General features: G+C 40.3%; 1 protein-coding gene across 9 annotated transcripts in view; it reads right to left on the bottom strand.

The window, feature by feature from the left end:
* Positions 1–15,648, bottom strand: part of ADAMTS3 (ADAM metallopeptidase with thrombospondin type 1 motif 3) — a 158,338-nt gene that overhangs the window by 14,942 nt on the left and 127,748 nt on the right. For all 9 annotated transcript variants that reach the window (XM_072037577.1, XM_072037576.1, XM_027457034.3 and 6 more), the window contains 10 exons: positions 11,470–11,553; positions 9,748–9,904; positions 7,592–7,697; positions 6,676–6,819; positions 5,715–5,847; positions 5,054–5,167; positions 3,820–3,965; positions 3,029–3,204; positions 1,819–1,952; positions 1,176–1,299 (listed from right to left, as the gene is read on the bottom strand). In XM_072037577.1, coding sequence (XP_071893678.1) covers positions 1,176–1,299; positions 1,819–1,952; positions 3,029–3,204; positions 3,820–3,965; positions 5,054–5,167; positions 5,715–5,847; positions 6,676–6,819; positions 7,592–7,697; positions 9,748–9,904; positions 11,470–11,553 — 1,318 coding nt within the window. The remainder of the gene's footprint in view (positions 1–1,175; positions 1,300–1,818; positions 1,953–3,028; positions 3,205–3,819; positions 3,966–5,053; positions 5,168–5,714; positions 5,848–6,675; positions 6,820–7,591; positions 7,698–9,747; positions 9,905–11,469; positions 11,554–15,648) is intronic.

Below are 15,648 nucleotides of genomic sequence, written 5' to 3'. Positions count from 1 at the left end.
CCCCCTGTCATCCCTTTCAGGAAGGTTCTCTACTGGCTCTGATAATTACAATCAGTAACCTTTTCCTGTTGGTTTGTAATAATTAATAAGTATTTTCTGCAGAATATTTCATATATTTTATTTCCATTCACACAATAACTTGTCTTTGTCCAAGTTTAGTTTGTTTGCTCACTTACTGTCCAAAATTAGTTACCAATGCTGCAGCAAAGCTCTCTTCATGGCAGCAGTTACCAGCCTCTGAACTGTTAAAGAAGATATTCACACTATCTGTCCATAAGCCTTTCACCACTCTGTCATAAAGCACTTAGTTCTATCAAACAGGTATTACTGAAATAGCACCAAGTCATACATACTCATATCCCTGAGTAGCTTCCCTAGACTGAAATAAAAGCAGTAATAGTAAAGTCCTGAAATGCAAAATATTCTCAGCAAAATATACAAGATAATGCTGCCCTGGCTTAACAAATAACTGACTAAATATAAATTTCTGAGGAAGTCTAAGGAGATCTTAAATAATTATTGATGAGATGTGCTGCAATGTACTCCAGTCTAGTCTGAGCATTTTAACCAGCACATTCTTAGTTCAGAGCTGACAGAATGCTTTTATATGTTTCACTGGATGTCAGTTATACAACTCAAAAGATGACAGAAATGAGGGTTTCTTCCAAAATATTTTTATATTTGGTTCAGAATTAAGTTGAATTTATTTTTCATTTGTTTATTTGACTAAAAGTCTGTAATTTGTGATGACTAATTTGATATGAGGATCTACATGTTTGTATGCAAACAAGTTCTTAAAACTTGAGTTTAGGTTTGAGAATAAAAACTTGTGAAAAGCTTCAAAGGGAAAAAAAGTATTTCCTCTAGTCATCCTACATACAAAGTATGTTACACTTAGCATCAAGTAAAGTACCTCGATTTCTTCTGAATTTCACTGTTAAGAAGAATAGTTCATTTTTGTTTGGCAGAACTCGGTGTATCCCCACTTAACACAAACATTGTCTGTTTGGGCTTCAGCATTTACAAAGAACTAAACATGTTCTGCCTGGTGAGTGTTTCTGGATACACCAGACTTTCAAACTTTCTTCTAATTAGTCCTTCAAAAGACAGAAACATTCCAGTGTTTTAAAAGTTTAAAAGAACTAAATTTATAGGCAAGAAAATGCTGTTCCTACCAAGCTTTTTGGGAGTGCGGGTAAAGGTTCCTTTCACAGTTCGGCAATGGGAGTTATCTCCGCCACAGACACCACACTTATCTTCAGCCTTATTGGAGCCAATTTCCTTGTCACAACCCACCTTCTGCAGAAAGAAGAGCAAAAAGAGACATGGCTTTATTGTAGGCTGTAAGTTTTTGTTATAGAGGGAGCAATCTCAATATCAATGCACTCAGGAAATCGCCACCTAACACTGATCTATTTTATTTAAACACAAATTACTTGAAAGCCTTGTGCTGCATGATGGTTTCCTAGGTGAAGAACAAGAATTGATTGTCATGTTATATCCACTCTATGTCAAGACTAGGAAAGATGGGAAAGATGGAAAAAAAAATCTTTTCAGACAGGAAACTAAGTGTAAATGAGGCAAATGAAACCATTAGTTGAAGAAAAGTGGAGTATTTCCATGGAACAGATTCATGCCATTGCTCTAATTTAATTTATATTTCAAGTAATAATGAGGAATGTGATGCTGCAAATATTTAATTTCAAAACATCTGCAAAGTCTATCTCTGCACTATTTACAGAGTTCTGATTGCTGCTAAACAGAGTTGTTAGGTAACAGCACAGTTCAAATTCAGAGTGTTGGGAAGGTGCCACTCACCACACATTCTCCACGAACACAAATGCTGTAGGGATCTTTATAGGAACAGCGAGTCCCATCATGTGCCAGCTGTTTCATATAAGCAACATCTCCTGTTTCTTTGGATTGGCAGTACAGGTGGCATCTCTTATTAGCTGCATAGCAGAGAAACAGAAGTAACTGCATAAATTAACAGAAACCCAGATGAGCTTCAGAAAAACATCCCACTAAAGGCAGACAGAGAATAAGACAGAAAGGACCTTAAACAGACAGATGTGGGGAAAAACAAACAAACACCAAGTTGCTTTTCTCTGAACTATGGGCCTATCGCTTTGAGATATTCTCGAAGAAATCAGTTCCCTTCCAAAGAGGCTCCTAGAATTGCATTCTCCAATACTCCGCATGTAGCTTTCACTTTGATCTTATTGGGAACAGGGCTGAATTTAGGAAATGATATCATATGAAAAGAACAGAGGGTATGGGTCTTTTAACTTTCTTTAGCCTTTTTGGAAGATACCAGCTGAATGTCGCTATCTGAATCTGACTCCCTGGACAAGCATATAAAGGGTTTCTCTGGAGATACCTGAGGAAAAAATGTCAGCAACTTAAAGCAGCTCTGAAACACCTTCCAGTGAGCTAAGAAACTTTGTGCTTGAGCTGTCCTCATTACTCAACGTAGTTACTGGGTTCAATTAGAGTTAGGAGTGAAGAATCAGGCTCTGGCTGCTGGACCCATACAAGAGTGGGAAAATACTACGAAAGAACTTCTCTAGTAGTGCCATTAGAACAAAATAATACTTCTGGTGCAAATTACTAGTAGTGGTAGCATTCATGTTTTGCACTCAAACAGACAAACAGCTGCATGGGAGAGAGGGCAGGAAGAGTCTTTCAGGACCTGAGCACAGCTTTCTACACTTGGCCCCAACAGTCATGGGCATTAAATGAGCACCCATCAACTATTCCAGCAGCTGCAAGCCTCAGCTTTCACACTGTGTTCTCACTAGGAAGAGGATGAAAGTTAGGGGAAGCTACCTGGGCTAGGGTTGGAGAAAGTACAGAAGTTTCAAAAATTTCTTTCTGGGCCATTCTTTTTTCCCCGCTTTTTAGTCTCAGCTACGCTCGCTCATACCCCAGTTATTTCCAGTCTCTGCATGGTGACTGGAACGAGACTGCCACACGCTCTGCAAGATTTGAGGATTGACTTGTAATAAACACAAAAAACAGAACTTACAGTCAGGGTGTTCGTATGGCAGCCAGTGGTGTTTGCTGTTCTGATACTCAAAGTGGGAGTTGCGTTGCTGACATTGCTGCGCTCTGAAGTCCTCAAAGTGCTTTGGACACTCTTCTGTATTGCAGAGTTGAAACTCAAAATTGACACCAGCACAATCTTCACCTCCATTAATTGGCCTGTGAGGAAAAAACATTCAAGAGATTCTAAAACCCTCTGAACATTACTTCCTTTTTTTTTTTTCCTTCTACCTTAAAGTGAAATTCACACTCGATTGTAAGTAACAATTTTTAAAAAGGCAGCGTGAACTGACAGAAATGGAAACAGAGCAGTTACACTGCACAGATATACACTTCTAATGTAACCTCCATGTTTGCCCAAACATCCCAAAGGCATGTGCTGAAATGCAGTAGCAATGCATGTGCACATATATCCTGCCAATTTTTGATTTACAATTAGGGATCATCTAATACTTTATCCTGTAGCTTGCTGAGCTTGCACACTATGTTCTCTTCACTCTTACACATCAGCTAAATCCTTCATGGGATGGTTTTCCACAGGCTTTCTCTTACACATCAGCTAAATCCTTCATGGGATGGTTTTCCACAGGCTTTCCTCTGGAAATCCTTGAATTCTCCAAAAATGATCCTGGCTCCCTGCAAAAAGCCGTGTTTCAAGGGGCTTGAACAGAATGTGAATTTTGGCAGACTCCATCCCAAAACATAAATGCCATTTCAGCCAACACCTAAAATGATTACCAGTCACTGTAACTACCATCAAGGCAGAAGACCTACATTGGATTGTTGCACTGGCGTGTTCGGAAACGAACTCCAGTTCCACAGGTTCGTGAACAGGATCCGAATTTTGTCCAGGGTCCCCAGTTGCCATCCTGCTTCAGCTGGTTAGCATTCTTCCACATGCAGTGACCTTTATAGCACCACTGAGAGAAATTGGGCAAGGAAAACAGAAACCAAACCAAACGTATAATCACAGTAAAGTTAAAAGTCTGCAGAGGTGAGCTCATGGGGCTAAGAAGGGATGTCTCAGAAAACAGATGGCAAACAGAGACTTTCCTGGGGGTCTCTGTACTCTGGGCCCTGCAGTGCCTGATCCCCCTCCTCAATAAGCAGCACTGCCACACCTGAGCCTGTATCCTTTCACTGGCAGATGCACAAAACATGTTATACTCTTTCCACTTGATTTAAATAATTCTTTGCTTCGTTTGAGTCTTAGTTGCTACCATCTTTTTGAAGGAATTCTCATGTTCTCACTATTGTATCACAGGATGAAGTTCTTGATGAGGATTAGTAGTTTTTTAATTTAATTTTTTTTTTTCCTCATACTGGTCAAATAAAACACTCATGCAAATAAGCTGGAACAGAGTCACTGGGCAGGGTATTTTTTTGCTGCTGGCTAGGGCATATCCAGATAGTATAAGTGGCTCTGTTTTACGTGGAATTTGTTAAACAAACATTTGCTTGAGTATAATTGTATAATTAAAAATGAATTAGCAGCAGGACATTCACTAATGGGGATATTAAAAGGCAAAAATAAAAACTAATCCTAAGTCTACACAAACATTTAGCCACAGGATGTCTGGACCACAAGCGCTAAGAAGAGTTTGGGATTAAATACTCCTGTCCTACAGTGACAGCATCATCTGCTGCCAGGGATTCTTAATGGTGCTTTATGGGCACTTTGCAGATGGGAGAAGAATCAGAAAAAAAAAAAAAAAACAAACAACCCACAAACAAACAAAAACTTAACTAAAAGGCCACAGTAGAGGATGGGAGTGGGCTACACCTGAACTAAGGGCTCAGTGTCCTCAACCTCCAAGATTTAGTCTGTATTACAACCAAATTTGAACAGTTCACAGAACACCACAGTGGGAAAGCACAGCTCCTGCTTTTCCATTCCTCTGGCTCCACCCAGGGGATGCTGGCCTATTTCCTATTTTCCCTTCAACCCGAATGAATGAAGTTGATTTTGTTTCTTTTAATACAAACACAGCAAAAATACAGTACTCACTTTCCCAGGGGCACATTCTGTCCCATCGAGTGGAGGCCCTTTCTTAGTCTTACAGAAGTACGGGTTATCTGGATGGCTGCACCACAACTGCTTGCATGGGTCAAACGTTCGGAACTGAAATAGAGAACATGTATGAGATGAAACTCAAAATTAGGTAACTGATACGTTTTGGATAAGGGTTCAATCCACTCAGTCAATCTACCACAGCTATCAGTAAGTAAAGTATCTTCACAAGGGGAATGGTAGTGCTTATTCCCTGCATCCCCTGGTCCTGAACTGGTAAGAAGAGGGAAGGAGGAGGCCTCAAAAGTGGGAGGAAGATGATTTTTTTTTCCCTTCTTCCTCGGGATCACAGGCTTCGTGCCACAAGTCTGTGTCTTGTTGACTGTGCTGCTGTCCACCTGACCATTAAACCAAATGACTCAGATGATTGGGTTTCACCCATAAATCTCTCTCTCCTCCTTGTATATCTGTTTAAACTACTACATTAACTGCTCTTCAACTGTGAGAAAATGCATATTTTGCAGCTATTACACAGAATCACAGAATTTCTAGGTTGGAAGAGACCTCAAGATCATCGAGTCCAACCAATTATTACATAAGGCCAAACACCAACTTGCTGAATGAATGTTTGTCTTCACAATGACTGCCCTGGACATACCGCTGTGCACATTTTATAGCCAACACCAAAATCAAAGCGGCACTGTTCATCCATGGAATAATTGATGCCTGGCAGCTCAGGAAGCTTGGGCCAATCATGTTCAAAAGGGTCATCGAGAAGACAGTCATAGGAGCTGTGGAAAGATGCACAGAAAAAAATTGCAAGAAAATAATAATCACTTTTTTAATCAGTAAGATCCAAGTATTTTTCTTAAATGTCAATACTGGCAACGTTCCTTTACTCTAACCTGTTTTCTGGCCTATTTATATATGGATATTATTCTCTGAAGTGCAGACAGTCCCTTCTGTAAAAATATTGCCTAGCACAATGTGACTGGGCACTCGATGGGAAGATCCGACAGCAAAATCCCCACATTTGCTAGTGGAGCAGCATCTTCTGCTGTTCCCTGCCCTAACAGTACATATGGAATTTGTGCTTTATTTTCCTATCACCAGAGGCAGAAAACAAACACTGCCAGTTCTTAGTGCCAAAGTCTCTCAGTGTGCTCAGTTTCTCAGTATGCTTCTGCATGAGTCCAAATACAAGGCCTAACACAAAGCCTACTGGAGTCAAAGGGAGCCTTTCCACTGACTTCATGGGGCTTTGAAGCAGGACAGTAGTCTTGAGAACAGGCCCTGAAATCTACGGTATACTGCTGTTGCAGTGAGTCACAAGGAAGCCTAATGGAATGCCTTTGAATGCTGAATCCCTGTCTGGAAGCAGAGAGCAGCCCTCATCAGAGGATACCATTCCCCAGTATCAGAAGCCCCCGTATCACTGTGTTTATAACAAGGGGCTTCGCAGACAGAGGTCCCATTTATGACAGCTGTGTCTGCTCCTGGTGGGCCTCTCTTCTTTGCCATCTAATGGAGGGCCCCCCACTGGCCCCACATCCCAGGGAACTGCATAGACTTCTGTTCCCTTTAGTAAAACAACTAGATGAGTGCTGACAGGTCCTTACTGTATGTATCTTTTGAGTTCTTGGCCGCTGCATCTGGACCAGTGGTAACGATGAAAGGCAGCCTGCACCAAGGGAGCCATAACGCTCCCCATTGCTGTCTCATCCCCACATCTGTTCCCTTGACCATCGTGCTCCATTCCTAGCCTGAAACAAAGAATGGTTATAAGAGCCCCGGTAGTTTCTGCTTTGCAAATAGTAAAATAGCTGTAAAGAAAACAGTTTCTCATGCACACATAATCATTCAAAATGAAATTGTTCTCTGCGTTCTAAAGAGCACCTGCATTTCAAACAGATCTTCTTTGATGCCAAACTATAAGGACTCGCTGAATACTCTTCCATTTATACTTCATTTTATTTGTTAATACCAGAAATGAACTACTAGATGGTGATTTCTGATTCCGTTTCAGATAAAGGAAAACAACACTTCTGCTATCAGATATCAGTTCATTCAGACATTGAACTGTTCGTGTTAGTATACTCACTTATCTATTTATGCTTAGAACTAACGTGGTTATCATGTTGCACATCCAAAGAGCTAATTAGGTTAACACATTAAATTTTGAAGTGTGCATCGGGTGCAGCTTAACATGGAAATGACTTGGTCATCTCAAATTCATCTAAGTTCCTCCTATATTATTTCAACACTGGCAGAAAAAAAAAATACAAAAAAAAACAGTGAACTGAACAAGTACCTGCACTAATTAAGGAAGACAAAAAAGCAGAACCTCAGTGCTTGACATTAATTCACCCAGCAGCTAACAGAGATCTTTGCTTGATCAGTTATTCCCATTTTATCATTCTTTACAAAGTGCCAAATTAACACATCAGTACAGACCTTTTAAAATTAAACCACTTCAAATAAAAAGAAGATGGAACACCATTTTGCTGGTAATCTAATTTTATAAGTTAGACTTACACGTGACCAGTTTCATGAGCAACAACAAAAGCTGATGAAAAGCCATCCTCATGGTTGAGAGTGCAGCTTCGAACCGGGTGACACATGCCAGTAACAGGAGCATATCCTATTGAGAGAAACCATGTCTGATTCTTTTACCCATTACATTTATTTTAAACTAGACACCTCGATAAATTTATTACCTGAGAAGAACCTAGAATTCTTTTTCTTTGTCAATTTTTCCTCTGTCTTTGCAATTACTGTCTGCAATTATTGTCTCTGCAGTTACTGACAAGCTAGGTTTGGTTCTGCAAATTATCTGGATTACTTCACGTACTCATGCTCTTATCACCAAAAATGTACAGGATTCCTATTCAATTAAACATTAGAGCATTAGGCTGTTTTGATTGGTCAGTTGGTTGGTAGTATTTTTGTTTGTTTGCATGTGTTCATAGTAGTACCTTCATTTGCATTCTGCTTCGTGCATATTGCGTACCTTTTCCTCAGTAAAAGATGAGATCTTTCTGAAGACAGGGAATTCTGCCTAACATCTCATCCTAACCAGTTTCACTCCAGGCATGCTAGTCCAGATCTGAGGGCAGACTCAGCACCTTTGCCTCATCCTGAAAGGTGAAGTGACTGAACACAGACATTTAAGACATCTCCAGCTGGACAGCCAGAACACGGTACATTTTTCAAAAAACTATGTGGAGAAGCAGAAATGTACGTCAAACAGTAAGGGTTCACCAGCATAAAACTGAAAAGCCTTCTTGCTAAAGGGCATTTCTGACTGAAAACATGTCACTCTTACCATGTGCTACGCAAAGACTGGTAAACTTTGGACATTTGACCTGAACGTACTACTGGTACCATATTAAATTATATATACTACGCTGCTTCTCCATGACTGGATAATGAATTGTGGCCTTTTCTTCTGAGACAAGTTGCAGGGTTTGAGTCAAAGGCACAGAAGATAGGCACAGCAAGCACTAAAGGGGACTGTGGTAGCTGGCAGAAGGAATGGAACCAAAGAACCATTTGCAGTGCTGGAGCTGGGCGTGTGGCTGAGGCACCAGGAGGAGCTGCAGGATTTCATTATGACAATCTCTGTGCACTGACACAGTGAACATGAGAGAGGAAGCAGAACTGTTAGTGGGCTTGTGGAAACTGAGGCATTAAAGACAGAGGGCCTGTTTGACTGTCTAATACTACGCTTATTGTGGTGGAGGCCATTACACTTAGCTGGACAGCTTTGTTTCAGAAATTGCTCAATTTTCTAATCCTCTTTTCCACCTGCAAGCAAAGTAAGAAGCACACAAAACCACAATGTCTCAGTTAAGAGGAACCCTTGGTCCTACCGCAGACCACAGCACAAGTGATGAAATTGCTTGTTTGGTTTGGATAAATCATTATGAGGTGCATATTCTGCACTGTAACTACGTAAAAAACAAGGAAATAAAAAAGGGACTGGTTTGCAGAGCTGCACAGAACAGCAACATTTCAGAAGCCTCACACTGACTCCTATTTTTCTGCACTGACAAGTCACACTGAATTTCTTTCCCATTATCCTTAGTTCCTTGAGTCATAAGGACTAGTGCAGTATCAAACTAGCTGGTACACTGTTGTAACAAAATAAAAGCAAAGTTGAATGCAAAGTGTATTGAGAGTTCCTAATATTCCCTGCATGCACTCACAAAACCACAAATTGTTTGATGAAAGTAAACAGCTATTTACTTACGTCTGTAAGGTAAGAAATGTCATCTGCTGCAGTTAGGTATAAACAGCAAGGTCTACCATGGCAAGGACTACTTGATTTTGAAAAAGTATGTAAAATGAAATAGAAGAAATAATTTCTCTCCAGAACACAGTAATGAGTACATGCTTGCATGCTTGGGCTGTCTATGTGGGCCTTTCCTAAAGTTAGGATAGGAAACTAAAAGTTACCGAGTGTACATGCTTTCCTGAACAGGACCAAGTTTCAATATATAGTTTTAAAATGGAACACTTAAGTACTTGCTGAGACAATGCCAATATTCCTTATTGTCTCAAGATCATATAACAATGCAATTTTATTTTATTTTTTTTCTCCTTTTTTTTTGGACAGGCACTAGACAAAAAAAAAACAACAACCAACCAACCAAAAAAAAAAAAAAAAAGCTCCAGGTCAGCAGCGTTACCTTGCATACCAGCAGGCCCAAAATCTTGCCTGGTCAAAAAGATGGCATGATCGTGGTGCTCTGAATGATTGGGGTCTGACTTCTGCTGCTGATACGCCCAGCGACAAACATTTTCCAGGCTTCTCGAGGGATTCCCCCTTTCAATCAAGCTAATGGACTGAAAAAGAAACACATTAGACCTGCAAGCTCCTAAAGGTAGGAAATTCAGACAAGTTTTGATTTTCTTGGAGCACCAAACACGTTCCTGTTTCTCCTTCCCTATTTCCCTGTCAATCTAAGCAATGGTAGCCCTTTATCCTATGAGAAAAAAAAAAAAACAAACAAGTACAGCTGGACATTGATCTATAACACAGGACTGATATTCCTTCTTGGCCTCATTGTCTTTGATCCCCAGGCAGAGCCAAAGGGGTGTGCATATGTAATAGTGCATCTTTAGGATATTTTTTTGATGACAATATAATGAGTATTTACATCATCTACAAACTAATGGCTTTTCTGTGTATAGCCCGTAATGTGCGGGAGAAAAACACAACATGATGTTAGCATTGAATAAGGACATTTTTATTTCCTTTGTTGGGACTTGCTTACATTCTTGACTGCCAGAAGACAACATGACTCGTTTGAGTTAAATGAGAGCACAGTGACAACATACAGCCTGTATGGAGGAAGTGAATAATATAAACACAGAGGACAATGCCTCACAACTGGTGCAAAACCCTGTAGCGCCAGTAAATCTGTAGTGATTAACACAGATTAACCATCTGGTTCTGTGAGATTTTTGCTACAGAACACGCTTACAAGCTCAGTAGTTGAAAAGGAAGTGACCGAATTTAATTACAAGACCAACATCATATGGTCTTTTGTCTTGCCCAACTTCAATGTCTGAGTTAAGTGGAAGGGATATGCAGCAGTAGCACTAAACAGCACTAGCAATTTTCTCTCATCCTGAACAACTTAACAAGCATTTGTTTGAAAACTCTCTGAATGTATTTTACCAACAAAATAACATTGTTGTACAAGTACTATCCAGGGCAAAAAGCAGGGGAGTGTGCTATGACCCAGTAAAAGGAGTGTACACAACGAGAAAAGGAGATGGTTTCCCTAGCAGCCTGCTTGCAGGTGGGGCACCAGCAAGTTGTGTTGGTCAGTCAAGATGATTGCTTCTACTAAACTGACTTCACTACCTGAGGTAATTCTTCCTGAGGGTAGAATTCAGGTTGCAAGCCCAAGCAGGCTGAGCTCTGCCAGGAGTGGGGCTGCAGTGGGTCGAGGTGCTCCCCACCTCCTCTCAGCCCATCCTTCAATAGCATCATCAGGGGCACATCAGCAGGACAGATCCAATCACTGCAACCTTGCATTTAAATTTAAACACAGATACTTAGTGACATTACAAAAGCAATACACTGGAAAAGGAGCTTTCCACCTGACTGAATCTATCTAATATGACAAATATTTGGTTGCTGCAGTCTTTCAGCTTCTATGTGATAAATCAGCTGCAAAGTGACTCTGCAGCTGGTTGTGCACCTGCGTTACAGAAGGAACACCGATAATCAGTCTCAGGTATGAGGACACAAGCACATTTAGAACATGCCATACAGGGAAGGCAGTTCTCTGCAACCAGTGGTTCAGTAGACCTCTGTCTCTGCACCTGTTCACACAGTTCCCATGGACTATGGTTACAAAGAAGGTAAATGTGAAGAACTGGGTCAGAGGCTTGCTTACCTTTGCGTACCCCAACATGATCATTCGGACCAACACAACATTTATATGAACACCCAGGGATTCATCATGGTAAATTTCATTCACCTGAGAAAATAAAAGGAAAACTTGAAAAAATCACCAATGATAGGGAATCTTCCAAGGCCATGTATCTGTCATTTCAAGTGCTACAGTCTTCTCAGAGAAGGATTCAAGACTGAAATCATTTCCATGCAGTGAGAAATGTAGGCTACCCTTCCCATCATCATATACCTCCTCACTGAGAACTTTCTGAAGCATGTTTCAAGACTCCTCTCAAATATAATGGCCTTTGGAGCAGGGCCAATTGAAGAGTTGTTTGGGAAAAGAGAGACCTCAAACCCTGCAAATACTTATCTGAACACTCAATTTCACTTGTTTGATAAACATAATGAGGGAAATTAAGCTATTCCTGAAAGCAAGGTTAAAGCAGTGTGTTCATATTCACTGAGGGATTTAAAAGCAGATAAGAGTTTGTTTTAACAACAGATAAAGCCATCACCATCCAGCCCGCACGGTCACCACCTCTGCTATGCCATCTGGTCACTGTAACTCTGGATGAATTCCCAATCCTGTTTCTATTTGCTTCGTCAACCATTTGTCTCTCTTCAATCAGTTTAAACACATGGGATGAGTATTTTAGTGGGAAGAATGAGAGCATATTTTTCATTTTGTAAAAGACTCTGCTGCCAGTAGCTCTCACTCAAGGAAATATGCCATTAACTTGAGCATAGGTTTGTCCTCAGAAAATACTTGAGGATTTGACTTTGAGCCATTTTTGCATTCTGAAGCTCTGGAATATTCAGACAATGACACGATCAATGAGGCTCCATTTCTGCACACATGTAGGCATGTGTTTAGCTTTAAAGATTTGAATAATACTCCTGATTCTAAATCAATCTTAAAATTAATGGGAAAAGTGTTTCCAAATCCCAGAAATGCTTTGGAAGTTCTCATCTGAAAGTTTTACAGTCAACAGCGTTGCCAGAGACATAAACCCTGTAGTATACCTCACAGAGTAATGATATCTCCAAATACGCTTGATTTGTGCAAGTCAACACATTCCATTTAAAAAGTTAACCAACTGCATGAAAGCATGTAACATTTATGGGACCTGGAAAGACTTAGTACAATAAAAACAACTTCTAGCCTCAGAAAACACCCATACATAAGACAACCTCATGAGACATCAAAACTTATCCTCAAGGGCTGCAGAAAACACACAGGAAAGAGCAAAATTAAAAGCTCACAAGGTTCCCCCACAAAAAAGTCCATGGCATTGCACCAAACTAGGTTTGCAGAGGTCTACAATAAGACCTGTACACATCATTTAAAGACAGAATTTTGCTTTCAATGTTTTCAGTCTGGTTTCCAAATGAAATAAAGATTATACAGTAATTTCCTGTTAGTTCTAGTGTCTCAATACATTTTGGCCCTTTCCAGTAACAGTTGCAAATAAAGATCTCAAAGAAATCAAATATGTAGAAGTTTCCGAAAATAAGCAGCTGATTGGAAATAACAATGCTATTCCTGCTCCTGTGGAAGCAAAGACTGCATATTCTTTATCACACACACATGTAGAAGCCCAGATGATGCACAAGCACAGGAGCTTCTGATCTCTCCTAGCATGAGAGAAGCTTATATCCCATTAGAGAGCACAGCCATATGACAGAAATCCAGAGGAAACATGGCAGTTCCACTGCTCCCTGAACAGATGGAATTTTTCACTGTGTTGTTTTGAAGACTTTCTTTAAGAAGCAGCTAATATTCATGCCCTATTTTTTAAAGATAAATTAGTACAAATGTGACCACATGATTTTAAAAAGAGTATTTGTAGAAATTATGTTGTTGGTTTTTTTTTAAAAAAAAGAAACAGAATTGTGCAGATGGGCCAGAAATTGTTCTTCTTGAGGACCTTCTTTGTGCCTGGGAAGGTGAGAAATGTCCTTACACCAGAGTATAAATTAGGGAACTAAAACATCTGCAGTTCATCACTGAAGTTACTTATTTCCATCAAAACAAAATAAATATTATATGATGGGTAATTGGTGAAAAATAAATACCACTGTTCAGAGTAAGGATGGTATATTTGAGCAGTATTTAGAGGTTATTTTTTTTTAGTCATGCTAAACAGAACTTTCCCCTTCCCCTCAGGGAAAAAGGTCATTCTGAGTTGTCCAGACTGTGGGACCTGGCACAATGACTTCAGTCCATGGTTTTAAAAAATGCAATCCCTTTTAGGACCAACCAAGAACAGACTGTCAGCAGGATAGTTTTACAAGAAATGAGCACATAACTTAGACTGCCCGCCTTGTGAAGCAATTATGCCAAAGTTCAATTATTCATCTCATATTTTCTCCTCAGTAATGCAATATTGTTGCTCCCACCAAAGTTTATGTCAGAAAAACGTTTACAATTTCCCTTGTGCCAAGAAGCAACAAGCTCCCCAGGAGTTACTTTCATAGAGACATAAAGGGTCCAGGAATTGACCTGAAGATTCAAGGTTTCTTCAAGATTTCTCCACAACACCTTTTGTTTTACACCTTTCTCTGTGGACTGCTTCAGAAGGGTCCATCACAGGATTCCCATGAGGAAGGAGCAAGTTCATACATACTCTTGTGACCTAGATACAGGAAATTTTGGAAACCTGCAACCTCGCTAGAAGGCCACAAATCAAAATAAGCGCTGAAAAGTGTCAGTGTAGACTGCAGCACTTTCAGATTGTTGTAATTGCATCTACACTGTGGTTATACTGGCAAAACAAATTACATTCCAAGGTACTGGTACTGGTACAAGATGCATATATAAATCACGCCCCAGGAAACTTGATTTGTCTGATGTGAACTTGGGAAACACATCACAGATGTCCAACTGGCCATTCAGCCTCTGGTGTAGTAATTTATGAGAAACAAAAACAGTTAGACTGAATTCAACAGTAATATACACATGAAGAAGTAAATCAGCGCTCTCATTGGGACAGCAGTGACAGCTGGGAGACTCCACACACAAAGTGGGTTAGTATCTGTTTACTGAGTGGATAAATAATTACTCAAACAGACAAACTAAATGCACCTGGCAACGAACCCTACAGCTGCAGCAGAGAGCACTGGAAAAGGAAGATAACCACAAACCAAGGGACTTGAGGGTTTCTGTGGAAACTCACCTATGTTGACACAGTACCTGTGTCATGGATGACTCCACATTCCCAAACTGATGTACTCATAAAACAGCAAAGGTGAAATTAAAGACACACCCCAGCCAGACTGTGCTCCCTAAAAGAAATGTGTCTGGATTCTTACTTGACACAGAAATTGCTGCCTCTTGACCTACAGCCAACCAACATTCCCTGGTTACATTGGGTGATTCCTCTGAGTACCTCCTGCAGCACAAGCTTGTTCATGGTAGCTGGCCTATCAAATCTGGGACAGATAGAAAGCTGCAGCTACACAGCAGCTTTTGTGCAGGTACTTGTGTGACATGATTTAGGTGTTCCTGCTCCAGCAGGGGGATTGGACTAGATGATCTTTCAAGGTCCCTTCCAATCCCTAACATTCTGAGATTCTGTGATACCATGCAGTTCCTTTTCAGGGTTGCCCATGGACTGACCTCCATGGTCTGCAGGTGGGGGCTGCAATCTAATCCACAGCAACCTGCTGGTATTTTCCTGCCTCTGCTCACTCACAGCAAGCTCTTCTCTGCTTACAACAAATCTTTCATTTGACTGTCCTTGGGTTTTGGAGACCGTAAAGCCTCAGTGACTCTGTTTCTGCCTTGATTAAACTACTTAAGTTTCTAACTTGTGCAGAGGAAAGTGCAGTTTTTTAATTAGCATTCTACACTGAAGGAGAGTCGAGTATTTCTGAATGTAATGATCAATACCATCATCTGCTGTACTGTTTGCATCACTGGAAAGAAAATGTCTTGAAAATAAAGTCCATATTGGTCTACAGACCATCCACAGGTACAAACCACTAGATGAAAAGGCAAGGAATGAGCTGAGCTCTTTTGGTACACTTTTGCATGCCATTATACTTTAAATTAGATTAAAACTAACAAACTAACAATACATAGAAGAAGTGAGTATGTGATGGTTGAATTCTATAGAAATAGCTCTCTAGCTAGTGACCTTGACACACACTGAGGTAAGTTAGAACCCTGCTGAAA

This window comes from Anas platyrhynchos, chromosome 4 (assembly GCF_047663525.1).
Source record: "Anas platyrhynchos isolate ZD024472 breed Pekin duck chromosome 4, IASCAAS_PekinDuck_T2T, whole genome shotgun sequence".
Classification (NCBI taxonomy): Eukaryota; Metazoa; Chordata; class Aves; order Anseriformes; family Anatidae; genus Anas; species Anas platyrhynchos.
The sequence above is the reverse complement of the archived record's forward strand: the minus strand, read 5'-3'. Positions and strand labels throughout refer to the sequence as shown.